The sequence below is a fragment of the Pipra filicauda genome, unplaced genomic scaffold, assembly GCF_003945595.2.
Source record: "Pipra filicauda isolate LSUMZ 115617 unplaced genomic scaffold, ASM394559v2 scaffold45_size4122338_pilon, whole genome shotgun sequence".
NCBI lineage: Eukaryota > Metazoa > Chordata > Aves > Passeriformes > Pipridae > Pipra > Pipra filicauda.
In genome coordinates, this window is record NW_024104598.1 from 3,562,608 (window position 1) to 3,575,937 (window position 13,330).

General features: G+C 47.8%; 1 protein-coding gene across 1 annotated transcript; it reads right to left on the reverse strand.

The window, feature by feature from the left end:
• Nucleotides 1-342: 342 nt before the first annotated feature.
• On the reverse strand, nucleotides 343-6,143 carry FGF3 (fibroblast growth factor 3). The gene is made up of 3 exons (XM_027732454.1): nucleotides 5,894-6,143; nucleotides 3,862-3,965; nucleotides 343-675 (listed from the first exon to the last, which is right to left on the reverse strand). The coding sequence occupies exons 1-3, from the start codon at nucleotides 6,141-6,143 to the stop codon at nucleotides 343-345; spliced, it is 687 nt and encodes a 228-aa protein (XP_027588255.1).
• Nucleotides 6,144-13,330: the final 7,187 nt, after the last annotated feature.

Genomic DNA, 13,330 nt, shown 5'->3' on the forward strand with positions numbered 1-13,330 from the left:
ATGAAAATACTTGAAATGAAAGTCATATATATATATATATATATATAATTTTTTTTTTTTTTTTTTTAGAAAAGAAAATGTGAAAGCCATTGACAAAATTATTACATCCAACTAATTTACATTTGAACGTGCCTCAGTTCACCTCACATCTCTTTTACCACGGGTGCTAATCCTACAACGACTAAAAGTAAGGGATGTGATTTTCAGTTCTAATCACGCAGTGTAATAAAAACTGTCCGTGTTAACGCCTGTCGTACCATCACAGCTGTTAGTTCTTTTAGCAGTGTTTTGAAGACTCTCAGTCACTTCCATCCCCAGCACGAGCTCTCCCCCCCCACCCCATCAGTGTCCTCTCCTCCTCCGCCGGTTCTTGCTCGGGGCCCTCAGGAGGCTCTCCCGGTACTTCACGTTGGTGTGGAACAGTCGGACCATCTCATGGTCTTTGTTGTCCAGTACTCTGGGCAGAAAGAGGGAGGATTTCTGTGTCCTGCGGGTTTTAAAGCCCCTCCTGGGTCGCCCTTTGCCGTTGACGGAGACGTACCAGAGTCTCTCGGCGCCGGCTTTGCGCTTGGTGCCGGCCCTGTTGGGCACGGTCCGGTAGAGACGGGACGCGTAGGTGTTGTACCCCAGCTCGTGGATCCTCTCCACAAACTCGCACTCCGAGTTGTAGTTTTCCTGCGGACGAAAAAAAGATGACAAAATCTTAGGCAAGACCCTACTCAGTGTTTAGGATCAGGACAGTCTGGTGAGAAAACCTCAGGCCGGTGGTGCGAAAGGCGAGCGCGAGAGAAGCTCCCTGGTACAAGGTGCTCCCCATCAGCAGTGTGGGCACACTCTGTGGATCAGAGACAGGCAGAGGCCCAAAACCACACTGAAACCAAAAAAAAAAATGACATATGAATAGGAATGAACTGCAAGCAGCTGATTGTTCAGCTGCAATTTTTTTCATGTGCGTGCTTATGAATTTAATGCTGCTGTGACCAGGTGATTTCATTGCTGCCTATCAACCTTTGCCTTCTATCAAAAAGGTAAAATGCTACAGCTTAATATAAAATGTGGCTCTTCCATTGGTATATTAGGCATTAGATACACGTGCATGTCTGTTACATCCAGTTTACTTTGGATATTTGAGCAGTAAACCACAGATTCATGGAGCTTCTTTGCTTCAGCATAACAAAATGAAAGCACTGTCTGCCCACCAGCACGTTCCTCCAAAATTCCAGGCTGCTCCTCTATCATAAACTGCAAGGGAGAACATACACCCATCCCAGATGCCCACATGATCTGTCCAAATTTGCCCCTTTTCATCTGGCCCTTAACGGAAAGAAAACTGTGCAAGAGCCTGGCACGAGGAACTCCTTCCTTCTTCCTCCCCGGGAGCAGCACAGAGGACCTCCCACACTGTACATCTTTTCTTAACTGCAAGACCATCTTTGCTGTACCTGTGTGATTAAGATTTCGGTATCTAACCTGTGTGAAGCACAGAGGCAGAAGGGAACTGTTACCGTGGTCTTTACAGAGGTATTTTATTTTGCACTGCTTCCCTGGAGGACATGGAAAAGGCACAGGTAGCCAGGCTGGGGCCAGAAAAGCCATAGACCCCACTGACAACATGTCTCTGATGCTGTTCACTCACCAGAGATGCTGCTGGGCGTTTAACAAGATTTTAAAAGGCTCCACATGTCTCAGCTTCCCAGCTGTAGAACGGAAGCGCCTTTCCTTGCAGGGACAAGGTTTTCATGTGCTGTGGTGCTGGAGCCCACACAGCCACCAGATGGAAGTGGATTTGTCCTGCTGTCTCCCCCCCTTCTGGTTGCAGAGGGTTTTATCACAGAGGATAAATCTACAGGATTATCACGATCTGCCAAGGACACAAAGGAATTCTGCAGACCCAACAAACTCGTTTCATTGACACGGGAAAATTGGTGAAGCAAGGGATAACAGGGTTATTCCAATACTACTTGATAAAACACTCCCTGTATAATTATCCCTGAATTAGTGAGTCTTATTCAAAGCAGGGGCCTGGCACAGGGTCTTGGACCAGCGATATCAGTAAAGTTGTTGGACAGTTTTCTCTAGGCAAGTAAAGACAGGGAGTTTCCCCTGAGCTGAGCCCTCACCCCACGCTGCTTCTGTGAAAAAAAGCTGGAGCAAAAAAGCTTTTCCTGGATTGTCCCTGCAGCTCTGAAACACAAGTCTGAAACAGTCTCTCTCAAACTACAGCTGGAAGAGCAAAAATTTTCTTTCCTAGTTATACAGAAACCTTCCACAGTTGATACTCTTTGGCTGAAGAAACTTCAGGATGGCCTGATGCTCCTTAAACTAGAAAGGGAGAAAAGGAGTCTCAGAGCCATCCTGTTCTAGGCTTTTCTCCACTTCAGGAGAGAAGCTTTTTGCTCAGAATTTGTTTAGTCCTATTTTAATTCAGTATAATTAATCTGAAGGGAAAAAATACACCTATTTTGAAGAAGAAAGAGAGAAAGCTGAGAAAGACCTTGAAAAAAATCATCCTTCCCAATAATTTCTTTGAGACAGATGCTGGCTCTGAACTGATGGAGGAGCTCCATTGAAAAGATGCCCATTTTAATCAGAAGTGGCACAGAATCACAGAAGTGGCACAGCAGAGCTGCTATGTCCTCATTCCTCTCTGTTTGCATTTTCCATTGCCAAAATTGTTTGTGATCTGCTTCTCTCCACCAGCAAAGAACCATCATCTTTGCACACAGGCCCCTTTATCAGTGAGCATCACGTGAGACACATTACAGAAGATGGGTTGTAAACACTGCCAGAACTTTCTTGAAAAGGGTGGAGTAAAATGTGTTAAACTGGGGAGAAAACAGAGTTGATTGTATTACCTGAGCTGCTTTCACAAGGGAAAAGCTCACACTGCTCAGGGACGCTGTTCAAATCAGCAGAATTACATCTAACGTCTAGTTAAAGGAAGCAAATCTCACTCAAGTCACATTTGCCACCTTCTAATCTGCTTCCATATCCCAGCATTCCTGGAGACACTGCACAGTGTGGCTGTTATGCAGTTAAGAGAACACAAGATTGCTTGGGATGTAATCAAAGACAATGGATGAAACCCAAGTAGGTGGATAATGTGTATAGTACACACTGACAAACGGGCATTAGTTTGTGAAGAAGTCTAAGCTGGAGTGTTTTGTTCACTGAGGGGGAATATTGTCTAGGCTGAAAAGACACTAATATCATCACAACCCATATTTTATCTCACAGATCAGGGCTCAAAATTAGGTCAAAGGAGTAAAATAAGGTGTTTATTTTCACCTTTATCTTCTTGCACCTTCTTGTGCTTCCTTTTAGTAGCTATAGCCCTGCCTTTTAGTACCCTTAAATCCTTTCACTGCTCAACCAAGTGCTCTGTGCAAAGAAACCCCCAGCAGGAGGCTGCTTTCCTGGAACATAAATGCTCAGTTACTCCTGGATATTCTTTACCTGACATGTATATCCTCTGCCAGTGTCCAAGATCCACATCAAATATCAGCAGAGACAATTCTGAACAGGGGTGGATGTTCTGCACTGCAAGAGTTGGCTCACAAAGTCTTTATCAGTGCACCCAAGTGCCCAGAACTTTGGCCATGTGAAATATCTTTGCCAATACATTCTTTGGAAGTACAAGGAATTACATTCCATGTACCTTTGGCTTTACAGGCAGTAAGAAAGTAAAACCACATCTTCTTTTAATTCTTTTAAGAATATGCTGATTGGTTAGTCGCCTGCAACAATTCCGGACAAAAACCCATCATAATGTTACTCTTTTCTCTAGAAATGCTTATTTATGAGAAATCAGTGCTCCCCAGAGGAAATGACAGGCATATGCCAGACTTGAGTAAAACTTACTGATGCATAAAGTCTGCCCCTTTTGTTCATGGCCAGGTATCTGCCGGAGAACAAGCCCTTGATGGCAACGATTCCAACATCCACAGCGGTTATTTCCAGAATACCTAGAAACAGAAACAGTTAGGAGATATGTTATTGCTCAGGTGTCATTTTTTTTTCAGATACACCTGCATGACTGCTTACCTGCAGAGTATGATTTCACAGTTCTCCCTAGCTCACATCAAAATCCCAGTGCAATCACGGGAATGAAATTACTGTTATTTTGAAACAGCGGAAAGCAGCGATGGCGCGGGAATTGTTTGAGACAAGGTGGACAGTAAATCCTCAGATGTCTGATTGAGATTGAACTCCATCAAAAATGAAAAAGATCTGACACTGAGCTAGAGGCTCACTTAATCCCATATGTATATAAAAAAAGTTTAAGTCCTCTTCAATGCCTAGGAACACAAGAGCTCTTGACTTACTGAAACCAGTCACAAAGCTGCCCCGTTTCAGGACAAAGCCCTTGCTGAGGTCTCCAGAGGGTAAAACAGAGTGAGTCAGCTGTATTTTAGAGCCATGTACATAATCATGAAAGGAACTTGTCACTTAAGAGGTCAGTGTAGCCCTCCAGAAAAGAACTGTATGACTGTCTGAGACAAATTAAAAGGGAGGAGGTTTTCAGGCCATCAAAGATGGGATCTCCAGCACAGCAAGTGTCACAGGCAAGGCTGCTGCACTACCTGCCATGATGTTTATGTCCAGCCAAAGGTGCCAGGACACTGCTGGAGGCACAAATGGCTCCAAAGATGTTGTATGTTCATGGCTCTCTCCAGCTGGCTCACTCAAACCCTGCTCTCAGTTCTCCAGCCACGACCTGATGGCTCAGTACTTCCTACGAGTGTTTGGAGGCAAGAGGTGACCCCTGCACCCGAACCCTTGGGCAATGCTCAAGGCAGGGCCAGGGGCCTGTCCCCTTTGCAGAGCTGGATTGCTGGCCTGGGAGGGCTGGGCTGGCTTTGGTGCAGCTGTTTTGAATCAGGCACCGGTTTGCTGCTGCAGGAGCCTCCCCCGGGCTTTGACAGCGAGGGGGGGTTTCTCTAGGAAATAGTGGTTTTCCTTTATGGACTTCAGACAGATCCCTGAGGTCTCCCTATCTCTGTGTGCCATCGCCAGGCGGGATTTACGCTTCCTGGGGCTGCGGGGCCGGGGCAGGGGCCGGGCTGGGTGCGGGGGCGCCCGGGGCTCCCCCCGGGGCAGCGGCGGTGCCGAGCCCCGCTCTCCTCCCTCCGGCCGCCCTCGCACAAACCCCCTCGCTCCCGACGTATCCCCTTTCATCTCAATTACCGCCGATCCCCGGCACATGTCAAAGGGGGCAGATGTGATGTAGCCGGTGGAAGCTCAAGCCCCCCGCGGGAGCCAGGATGGGATGGGGGAGGCGTGGGCAGCCCACCGCGCGTCGGAAAGGTCCGGGGACTGTGTCCCGGGGAGGTGCGAGGGCACGGGCTGGGCTGCCCAGCGCTCCGGGCTGGGGCAGAGCTGGCGTGGGAAGCTCCCGGCGCAAGGAGGGCAAGTGACAGGTCGGGCGGGCTGCGCCGTCCCGGTCCCCGTCGGGGGAACCTCGGCATTGGGGGTCCCGCTCTGCCCCGGGGGGACTGAGACCCTCCGCCGCCGGTCGTGTCCCCGCACCCCTCAGGGCCGGCTCGGGGGTCCCCCGCCCAGTTCGGGGGCAGAGGGTGCTGCCAGTTCCCGAGGGACAGACCCTCGGGAGCCGGAGGGTGCGAGGCAGCGGGAATGGAGCTGCGGGCTCCCGAAACGCCGGGGCGAGGTCTCGCCCAGCCCGACGAGGGGAGGGGGCGAAAAGCTCCGACAGCTGGAGGTGCCCCCGTTCCCCTGGACAGCGCGGGGCAGGAGCGGAGGTGGGAGCGGCTCCGCCACCGCCCCGTCCGCCCCGTCCAGCGCCCGCTGCCCGCCGGGGCCTCCAGGGACACCCCTCCCCGCCCAGCCCGGCCCGGGGGGACGCGGGACGGGCGAAGGCGCGCCCGGTACTCACTGAAGGCGCTGTTCTTCTCCAGGGTGCCGTTGATCCTGCCGCTGGGGTGGATCTGGAGGTGGTACTTGGTGGCACAGTAGAGCTTCCTGCGCCGGGGCGCTCCCCCGAGGTGCTCGTAGACGCCGCCGCGACCCCCCGCATCCCGGCGCGGCCGGGGGGCACTCGGGGAGGCTCCGGGCACCCCCGAGGCCCGCCCCGGGCACCACGGCTCCTGCAACAAACTCAGGAACAAGATCCAAGTTATGACCATTGTGGCATGGTGGCCGCAGCGCTTGGTCTGCTGGGGAGAGCGAGGCTCGCAGCGAGTGGCACCAGGGGTCCCATCAAAGCCGTCCTGCTCGCAGCACTCCGCAGTTGCCGAGCACACTCTGTTTCGAGCCGTGCAGCATTGGCAAGATTTTATCAAGCCTCGATCCGGCCCTTTTATCTGTCTCAGATTTACTTAAATCAATAGACATCAGCAAAGGCCACCGAAGAGTCCCAGCTGTTTGTATTAGATGGAGCTGCCGTGATCAGCCTTCTCCTTGGGTTTCCAGATAGACAGACGGCATGCGTGAGAGACAGGCAGGAGGAAGGAGGGAGGGAGGGAGAGAGCCGCTGAATTTCTGCAAGAGACTGCGGGGGAAAATAGTTGATCGACGGAGCATAGAAATAAAAGCAGCTTCCTGCAACAATAGCCTGATCTGCGACCAATTGATACAGAGCAGAGGAGGCAAAAGGTATCAGTCTCGTGTGAACTCCCAGAGTGCAGCGTGGATAAAATTACACAGCATCCCTCTCCCGCCACCCCACACACCGCACACCCCCGCACGGGGGCCGCCCGCCCCGCCGGGAGCCGCGGAGCAGCCGCGGACCCTCCGCCGAGCTCCGCCACCCCCCGCGCAGCCCCCGCGGCCGGGGAGGAGGGGGGGGCTGATGCTCGAAGGAAAACATCTTCAGGAGGTGGCTTTTGGAAGTGCGCAGAGGAGCGGGGAAAGGGATGCGGGTCCCGGCTCTCCGGGGAGGGGCAGAGCACCCCCGTGGATCTCACCCAGGCGCCGGGGTTTGCTCAAAGTGTGTGTGTGTGTGCGCCCCCCACCCGCTTTGCCCCCGGTGCCGAGAGCAAACAGTTATTACTAAATCAATCAGTTCACGGTTACAAATAATACGCGTTATTTAGACAGAGCTTTCAAGATTTAATCATTTCTAAATTAACTTAGACAAAGTAGGGCCCGGCAAGTGTTATGATTTACATCCCTAAATGCATTTGCAAGAAGTCGGAGCTAATCCTTTTTCTTAACTCCGGTGCCTGGAAAGTCTCATTAGCTGGAGCAGATCTGCACTCGCTACCATGTCGCTTCACACAACTGCCTACGCTTTCAAAATAGGATGGAGCTACCTATAAATAAATATAAAAGAAGGCAAAAGGTTCAACAGCTTCGTGAATTACGCTGCCCCTGTGTGCTCCTCAAAGGCAGCTCGTTAATTAGATTTGCATCTGAAACAGGCAGTAGGAGTTTTGGGGAAGTGTTTGAGAGATAATTAGTATTAATGTGCTTGAAGGGCACACAAATACACCTTTGAAGTGAGTCACGTCAGAATTCAAGCGTTTGACCTTGATCAATATAATTTTTTTTTTTTCCGGAACTGGTGAACATGAAGAGATCTATAAATTTTTCTTAAAGACCTTCCTATGTAGAGCACGAGGATTTTCTTACGCGTTAAAGACTTCTCTAAAAGGGGAAGCTTTTACTAGTGGGAAAATAAGGGAAGGGGTACGACCTTTTCCTAAAAGGAATGGCAGAAGGACGAAACTACCTCGAAAGCGACTCCCTAGTTTAAGCTGTGCTTAATATTTAGTAGTTCTCCAAGGCTAAAAGGCTTTCCATTATATGGTCGTCTGGAATAAAAGGAAACACATAAAAACCCCACAAGCACCCTCTCCGCCATTACCACCCTTCCTCCCCCTTTTCTTCTCCACAAGTTAAGCCCCCGCCTCACAAGGAGAGTTTGATCTGGGGATGATAAATGTTTGTACAATTAATTCTTTATTGCTGCTGTTGTACAATGCCACTGCCAGGCAGTCAAGTGGTTCCAGTATATTGATTGGAAATTAAAATAGTTAAAGCACTGTATACACGTAAAAACATGAAACCATAAATATGCAGGAGCCCGATCTTGGAGCGGGGCGGGGGGGGGGGGGAAGTTGCTTATGGGCCAAATCCTTTAGTCCCTCCTAAAACAAGAACGTCTCTGGAAAACCTTCCTCTCGGGGATGCACCGTAAATCGTGTCCTGGGGACTCGTAACCTCTGACGAGCTACAAGACAACAGTGGTAGCAGAAAAAAAAAAATAAAAAAAAATAAATAACTCTTAACGTGCCACGAGTCTCCTGAAAGATGCTTTCACCGGCACCGCTTGAAGGGGAGATAAAACATAATTACTGACAGTAATTATAGCGATCTCTTCCCAGTAAATCTCGGGTCCGTCCCGAGCCTGGTGCATCGCCCTGTGGATGCGCAGCTGACATTTTACAGTTCGGGTTTTGCAGGGCATTTTCATTAGAGCTCTGAAAAAAACCCACACCAATCCCGCAAGATCCTCCTCCCGCCCCCCCCCCCCCCCCCCCCCCCCCCCCACCGCAGTAATAAACCAAAAAGACTAGTGGGTGGAAGAGTAACACGTTAATGACTTTTGCTCAAATTGCTTCCATCTTGATCACATTTTCATAATTAGCACCATCATCTACAAATCTTTCCGCCCTGGGCATCTGCCACAGACAGGCTTCCCAAGCGATGTGTATTCTGACTTATTAGGGAGGGGAACACTTACAGGTCTATCATTAATGGTCCCCTTTCAAATGAAATGAATACGACCTCCACGGAAATATCAAAGGGCCGTAACTACCTTGTCTCACTTGGTAGAGCCCTGAATAGCGAGCAACCTTAAGTCGTTTTGCTCTAGTCAGACATCTATACAATAAAACATAAGCCCACTCTTGTATATTTTAAGTTGTCTGGTGACCATTTTTGAAAACAAAAAGGGTCCCTTTGATGTGGTCTAATTCGAACAGGGGGTGGGACGTCAGATGTGGTCTACCGAGTCTTTCTGGAAATATTTTTAATTATGCCCCAAAGCTCCTTGTAGCCCCAAAGTAATAATCAGTTTGAGTCTGTTACTTAATGTGGGGGGGGTGTGCAGAATGAGCTCTAGACCGTATGCAACTAAATTAGAATTACAGCTGATAATGATCTACTAATTCGCTCGAAATGTGGGATTTTAAATGGAACACGTGAAGTCTCTGTTATTCTTTATGCCTCCTCTCGCTAACGGAGTATTTTCTAAGCCTTCTTTCAGCTTAGCCGTAAAACCAGCGCTGCTCCTGGGAAGTCATTGGGTAAAAGTGAGTATTTGAGACAGATGTTTTTACCCTTACAGCGTGTGCTCTTCTAAGCACGTAAAGCACTTGCACTCTGAACTGATTACCCTCGGAGAAGGAATACTTATACTCGGATATGGATCTTTATGGCGATGTAATTTCTGTTTAAGTAGTACATAAATTTAAGAGCGGAAAATAAAAACGGGGCAAAATTTTGAAAGCGCCTCCCTCTTAACACTCGGTAACTTTAACCTGAAATCAAGTTTACAGACACAGATTTTTCAACGATTGGGCTCTAAGGCTGGTGTGAGCCGGGATCCGCTGTTCCTCCCCGGTCCAGCCCCCGGCGCTGATTTACGACCGGCCCGTTAGTCCAAGGAGAAGGAAGTTACAATTTGTAGAGCAATAAATACCGAGGCGGTGGGTGGAGCCCCCAGCAGGGGGGAAAAAAAAATCCAAACAAAAACTAAAAAACAAACACACACACCCCCCCAAAAAAAAAAAAAAAAAAACTAAAAAAAAAAAATTCGCTCTCCTTCACCAATTAAAAATCCATCCTTGCTCGGATGCGGACCGTGGGAAGGTCCCAAGGAAAACAGCCGCGATGCTGATGAGGTGTTTGTTTGCGATGTGCTAATGGCATCTTCCGAGCGGAGCTTTCCTCCCTGGTGCGGTTCCCCTCACACCTGCTGGTATTGGGAAGAGCTTCTAAAATTCGGCTGATTTTTATTCGGCCGTATTTTGTTTTCTTTGTGGTTTCCTAGCGGGGTTATTCTGCACCCTGTGAACAATATAATCTCGTTTAAATGACTTTCCAGACCACACAGCATCACGTTACCACCTTCTATAGGGGCAGGCGATGCTGTTTATTGTACTGTACACTGTTAGCTCCCAGAAAGCAGGATGAAGGCAGAGCGGAGGAGAAAAGCTCCGGGGAGTAAATTCAGAGCTTCTAAGGTCCAGGTTGCTTTCTCAGGTGGAGAAAATAAGATTTAGATAATTACAAATGAAAGCAGATGGAAAGAAAACTCTAAAGGAAACGTTAAACACATACCAGGCACATCAATATTTTCCCCTTTGTCGACTCATGATTTGAGCTTAATTTTATGTTAATTTTTAATCTTTTAATTAATGTTTAGAGTGACTTCTTTTAGTTTATGAACAAACAATCTGAGGTCCTCAGGTTCAGGAGGATACAGTCAGTTCTATACATACTTTATGAGCTGGTGCTATATTGCCCTTCAGACAATAAATTGATTTACAGTTTCAAACGTCTGTTTTTAGGTTAAAAGCATGTGTGATATAATCGAGATCCGCTATTATTATTATTATTATTATTATTATTATTATTATTATTATTTCAAAATGCAAATGCCTGAATTCCTTGCTCTTACTGAATTCCTACTAAAGTTGGCAAGAGTTTCTCTGTCTGAGGACCGAGGGATTAATCCTTCATTCAAAGTCCGTGGAATTCACTAAGAGCCTTTTCTTTAATGCCAGTGAATTTGGATCAGGCCCAAACTTATCACTAGAAAAATTATTTTCTGTTGTGCTCAGATAATCTCTTAATGGTTTACTGAATGAAAATATTCAAAACAATGAAAGCAGGAACATTAAAGGGAAAAAAAAAGCCTGGTTTTTCTCCCATCTGTTTCTTACTCCTTTTCAACACAAGACACAAAGGAAACAGTAGAAGAAATGTAACACACCACAGAAAAATGTGCCACGGTGTGGTTTGGATGACTGTCACTTGGCCTGCAAAGATTTGTGGAAGGCTCAAACCAGGCTACAATAGGGATATTCAGATCAACCCAGAACTACAGCCATGAAAATAACCAACCACCAGAGATAAGGGGATGTTTAGGGGAGGAGAAAGGGAGTATGAAAACAATAGAAATGTAATTTGTTGACAATTTGGGGACCATGTTTGCAGACCTGCTTCACACCTTTGATATCTCAATCATCAAGCCCGAGCTCTTGGAAAAACTTTGCTCCTTTTTTTTTTTTCACATGTTTTTGAAATCATCTTCAAAGCATGTCTTCTGATTCACCTGAGAGAAGCATCTGGCCCGTGTCCATGATGGATTTGCACTTTGTGCCTGCAGGACCTGCTATTCGGATAAATCTCCTACTACTTTTAGAGCTCATCCCCTGGTTACCTTTCACAATCAGAGGCTTGTTACGGTCTCGCTCAGCCCCTGCGAATCTTTGGGAATTGGGTTACCTGGAGATAAAAGATCTCTCTTTCTCCAAGCTGTGGTTGGATCAACACTTTGCAAAAATCAGATGACAGAGGCAGAGGGGTCAGTCCCAGGTCTGTGCATGGGATGCCCAAGAACCAGAGATAAAACTGAAAGCAGCTGCCTTAGGGAAATGCCACGTGCGTGAACGTATGTCCCTGGAACTAAGAAACTCGTGGCAGCAATTATCCACTCCAAAATGAACATGAGTAACTTTTAAGACTACTTCAGGTCAAGGTTTACATCATATAGCTGGGCTTTTCCCCAAAAAATCCCATTTATGGTTATATTTTGTCCTAAGAAGGCCAAGATGTGAAGCGCCTTGAAGCTCCACCAAGATCAAGGGATAGGAAAGAGGGCCAAGGAGTCAGGAGAAGCACAGGCAAGGAGAGGTTATGCAATTTGCAAATATAAAGACTATGTAGAGGACAACAGAAACTCAAAATTAGTATCTTAGTTGAATTTCAGTGGTCTCCCAGAAGGTCTGCAGTCGAGGAGAATGTGGGGCCGGGCTCAGGAGCCTACCCAGGTCAGCAGAAAAGTGGCTTTCTCTTGATTCTGTGCAGGTATAGACCCTTCCCACAGGGGGAATTTAATCCCGTAGGGGGAATTTAATCCCACAGAGGGATTAAAGGTCTGTCTTACTAGACCTGGAATTCCCTAGAGGAAACAAGCTGCTGAGAAAAAACACATACAACCTTTCTTCATCTCTTTTTCCTATTTTTTTGAAAGCAGGAGTCCTACCCCTCAAACCCCCACGACCAGCCGAGCGAACAAGGAGGAATTCATCTCTTTTCACTGCTCCGTCCCCCTGCCTTCCTTTGGGAAATGTTCTCTTTTCATATGGGCACTTTAGCCTTGACATTTCAGGGTAGAGCTCACAGTGTTTCCCTGAGCTGGGCCCAGCAGTGCAGGTGTCATTTGAGATGTCACCGCAGTGACTTCCCTTTCGTACAAAGTTTCAGCCTCCCTCTCTGGAGTGCTCCATGTCTGGATACCAAACCCTCTTCTCTGGCTTCTCCTGCAGCCCCAGCAGCCCCTGTTACCTCACTCCTGGCTGCCCTTTCCCCTCTGGCACCTGCTACGAGGCAGAGGGATCCAGCACCAAGGGCCTGTCCTGTCACTGGTAGCCCCACGTAGCACACGTGGCCTCAGTTCCTCTGGCACTCTTCTGCAGCATTTAACAAATATTTTTTCATTAATTAAGGTATTAATCAAGTGATTAATACCATGCTCTAGACATCCTGTATCTAAGACAGCACGTCTAAGAAAGTACTGGGTAGATAAGACAATTTGGCTCTCCTCTTTCAACCCAGTTTGGCTGTCTGAGCTGCCAAACCTGAAGGTGTATTTGTCACTTGTAACAAAAAAGAGGGAGTTTCAATAATTTAGTAGCATGTTATCTTAGTTTACTTCCTAATCTGAGGCAGTCTTCCACTATTACTTCTGTTCTCAGAAAAATCTCATTGAAGAGATGATCCAAATTGGCAACATTAACCAAAACAAATAAATGATGTGCCTGAAGCACCTTAGAAGGAAGATGGAGACCCAGTTTGTGACAGGTGACAACACAGAAAGGGACGGAGGACTGCCTGTGACAAGCTAGTGTTGCAAAGCAGCAGGGGAAGGACTCCAACCCCCTCCCCACGACTTGCAGCCTCTGGTATAAATTAGTGATTTTGAGCCCCAGCAGAGCATTCCCCCACTGAAAAGGGCTTCTGGGGGGCAAAGGGATACACTGTGATCAATAAAAGAGCTCAGGGCCGTTTTCTTCACTGGTGTTTACGTTGCACAAGTGCAGCACTGCTGGATGTTGTCACTCAGACACCAGTGCTTAGG

Coding starts and splice junctions, on each gene's coding strand:
- FGF3 (XM_027732454.1), bottom strand. CDS start 6,143: ATGGTCATAACTTGGATCTTGTTCCTGAGTTTGTTGCAGGAGCCGTGG. Junction 3,966..5,893: donor GGAGAAGAACAGCGCCTTCA/GTGAGTACCGGG, acceptor TTCTGTTTCTAG/GTATTCTGGAAATAACCGCT. Junction 676..3,861: donor GGGGCAGACTTTATGCATCA/GTAAGTTTTACT, acceptor TTTCGTCCGCAG/GAAAACTACAACTCGGAGTG.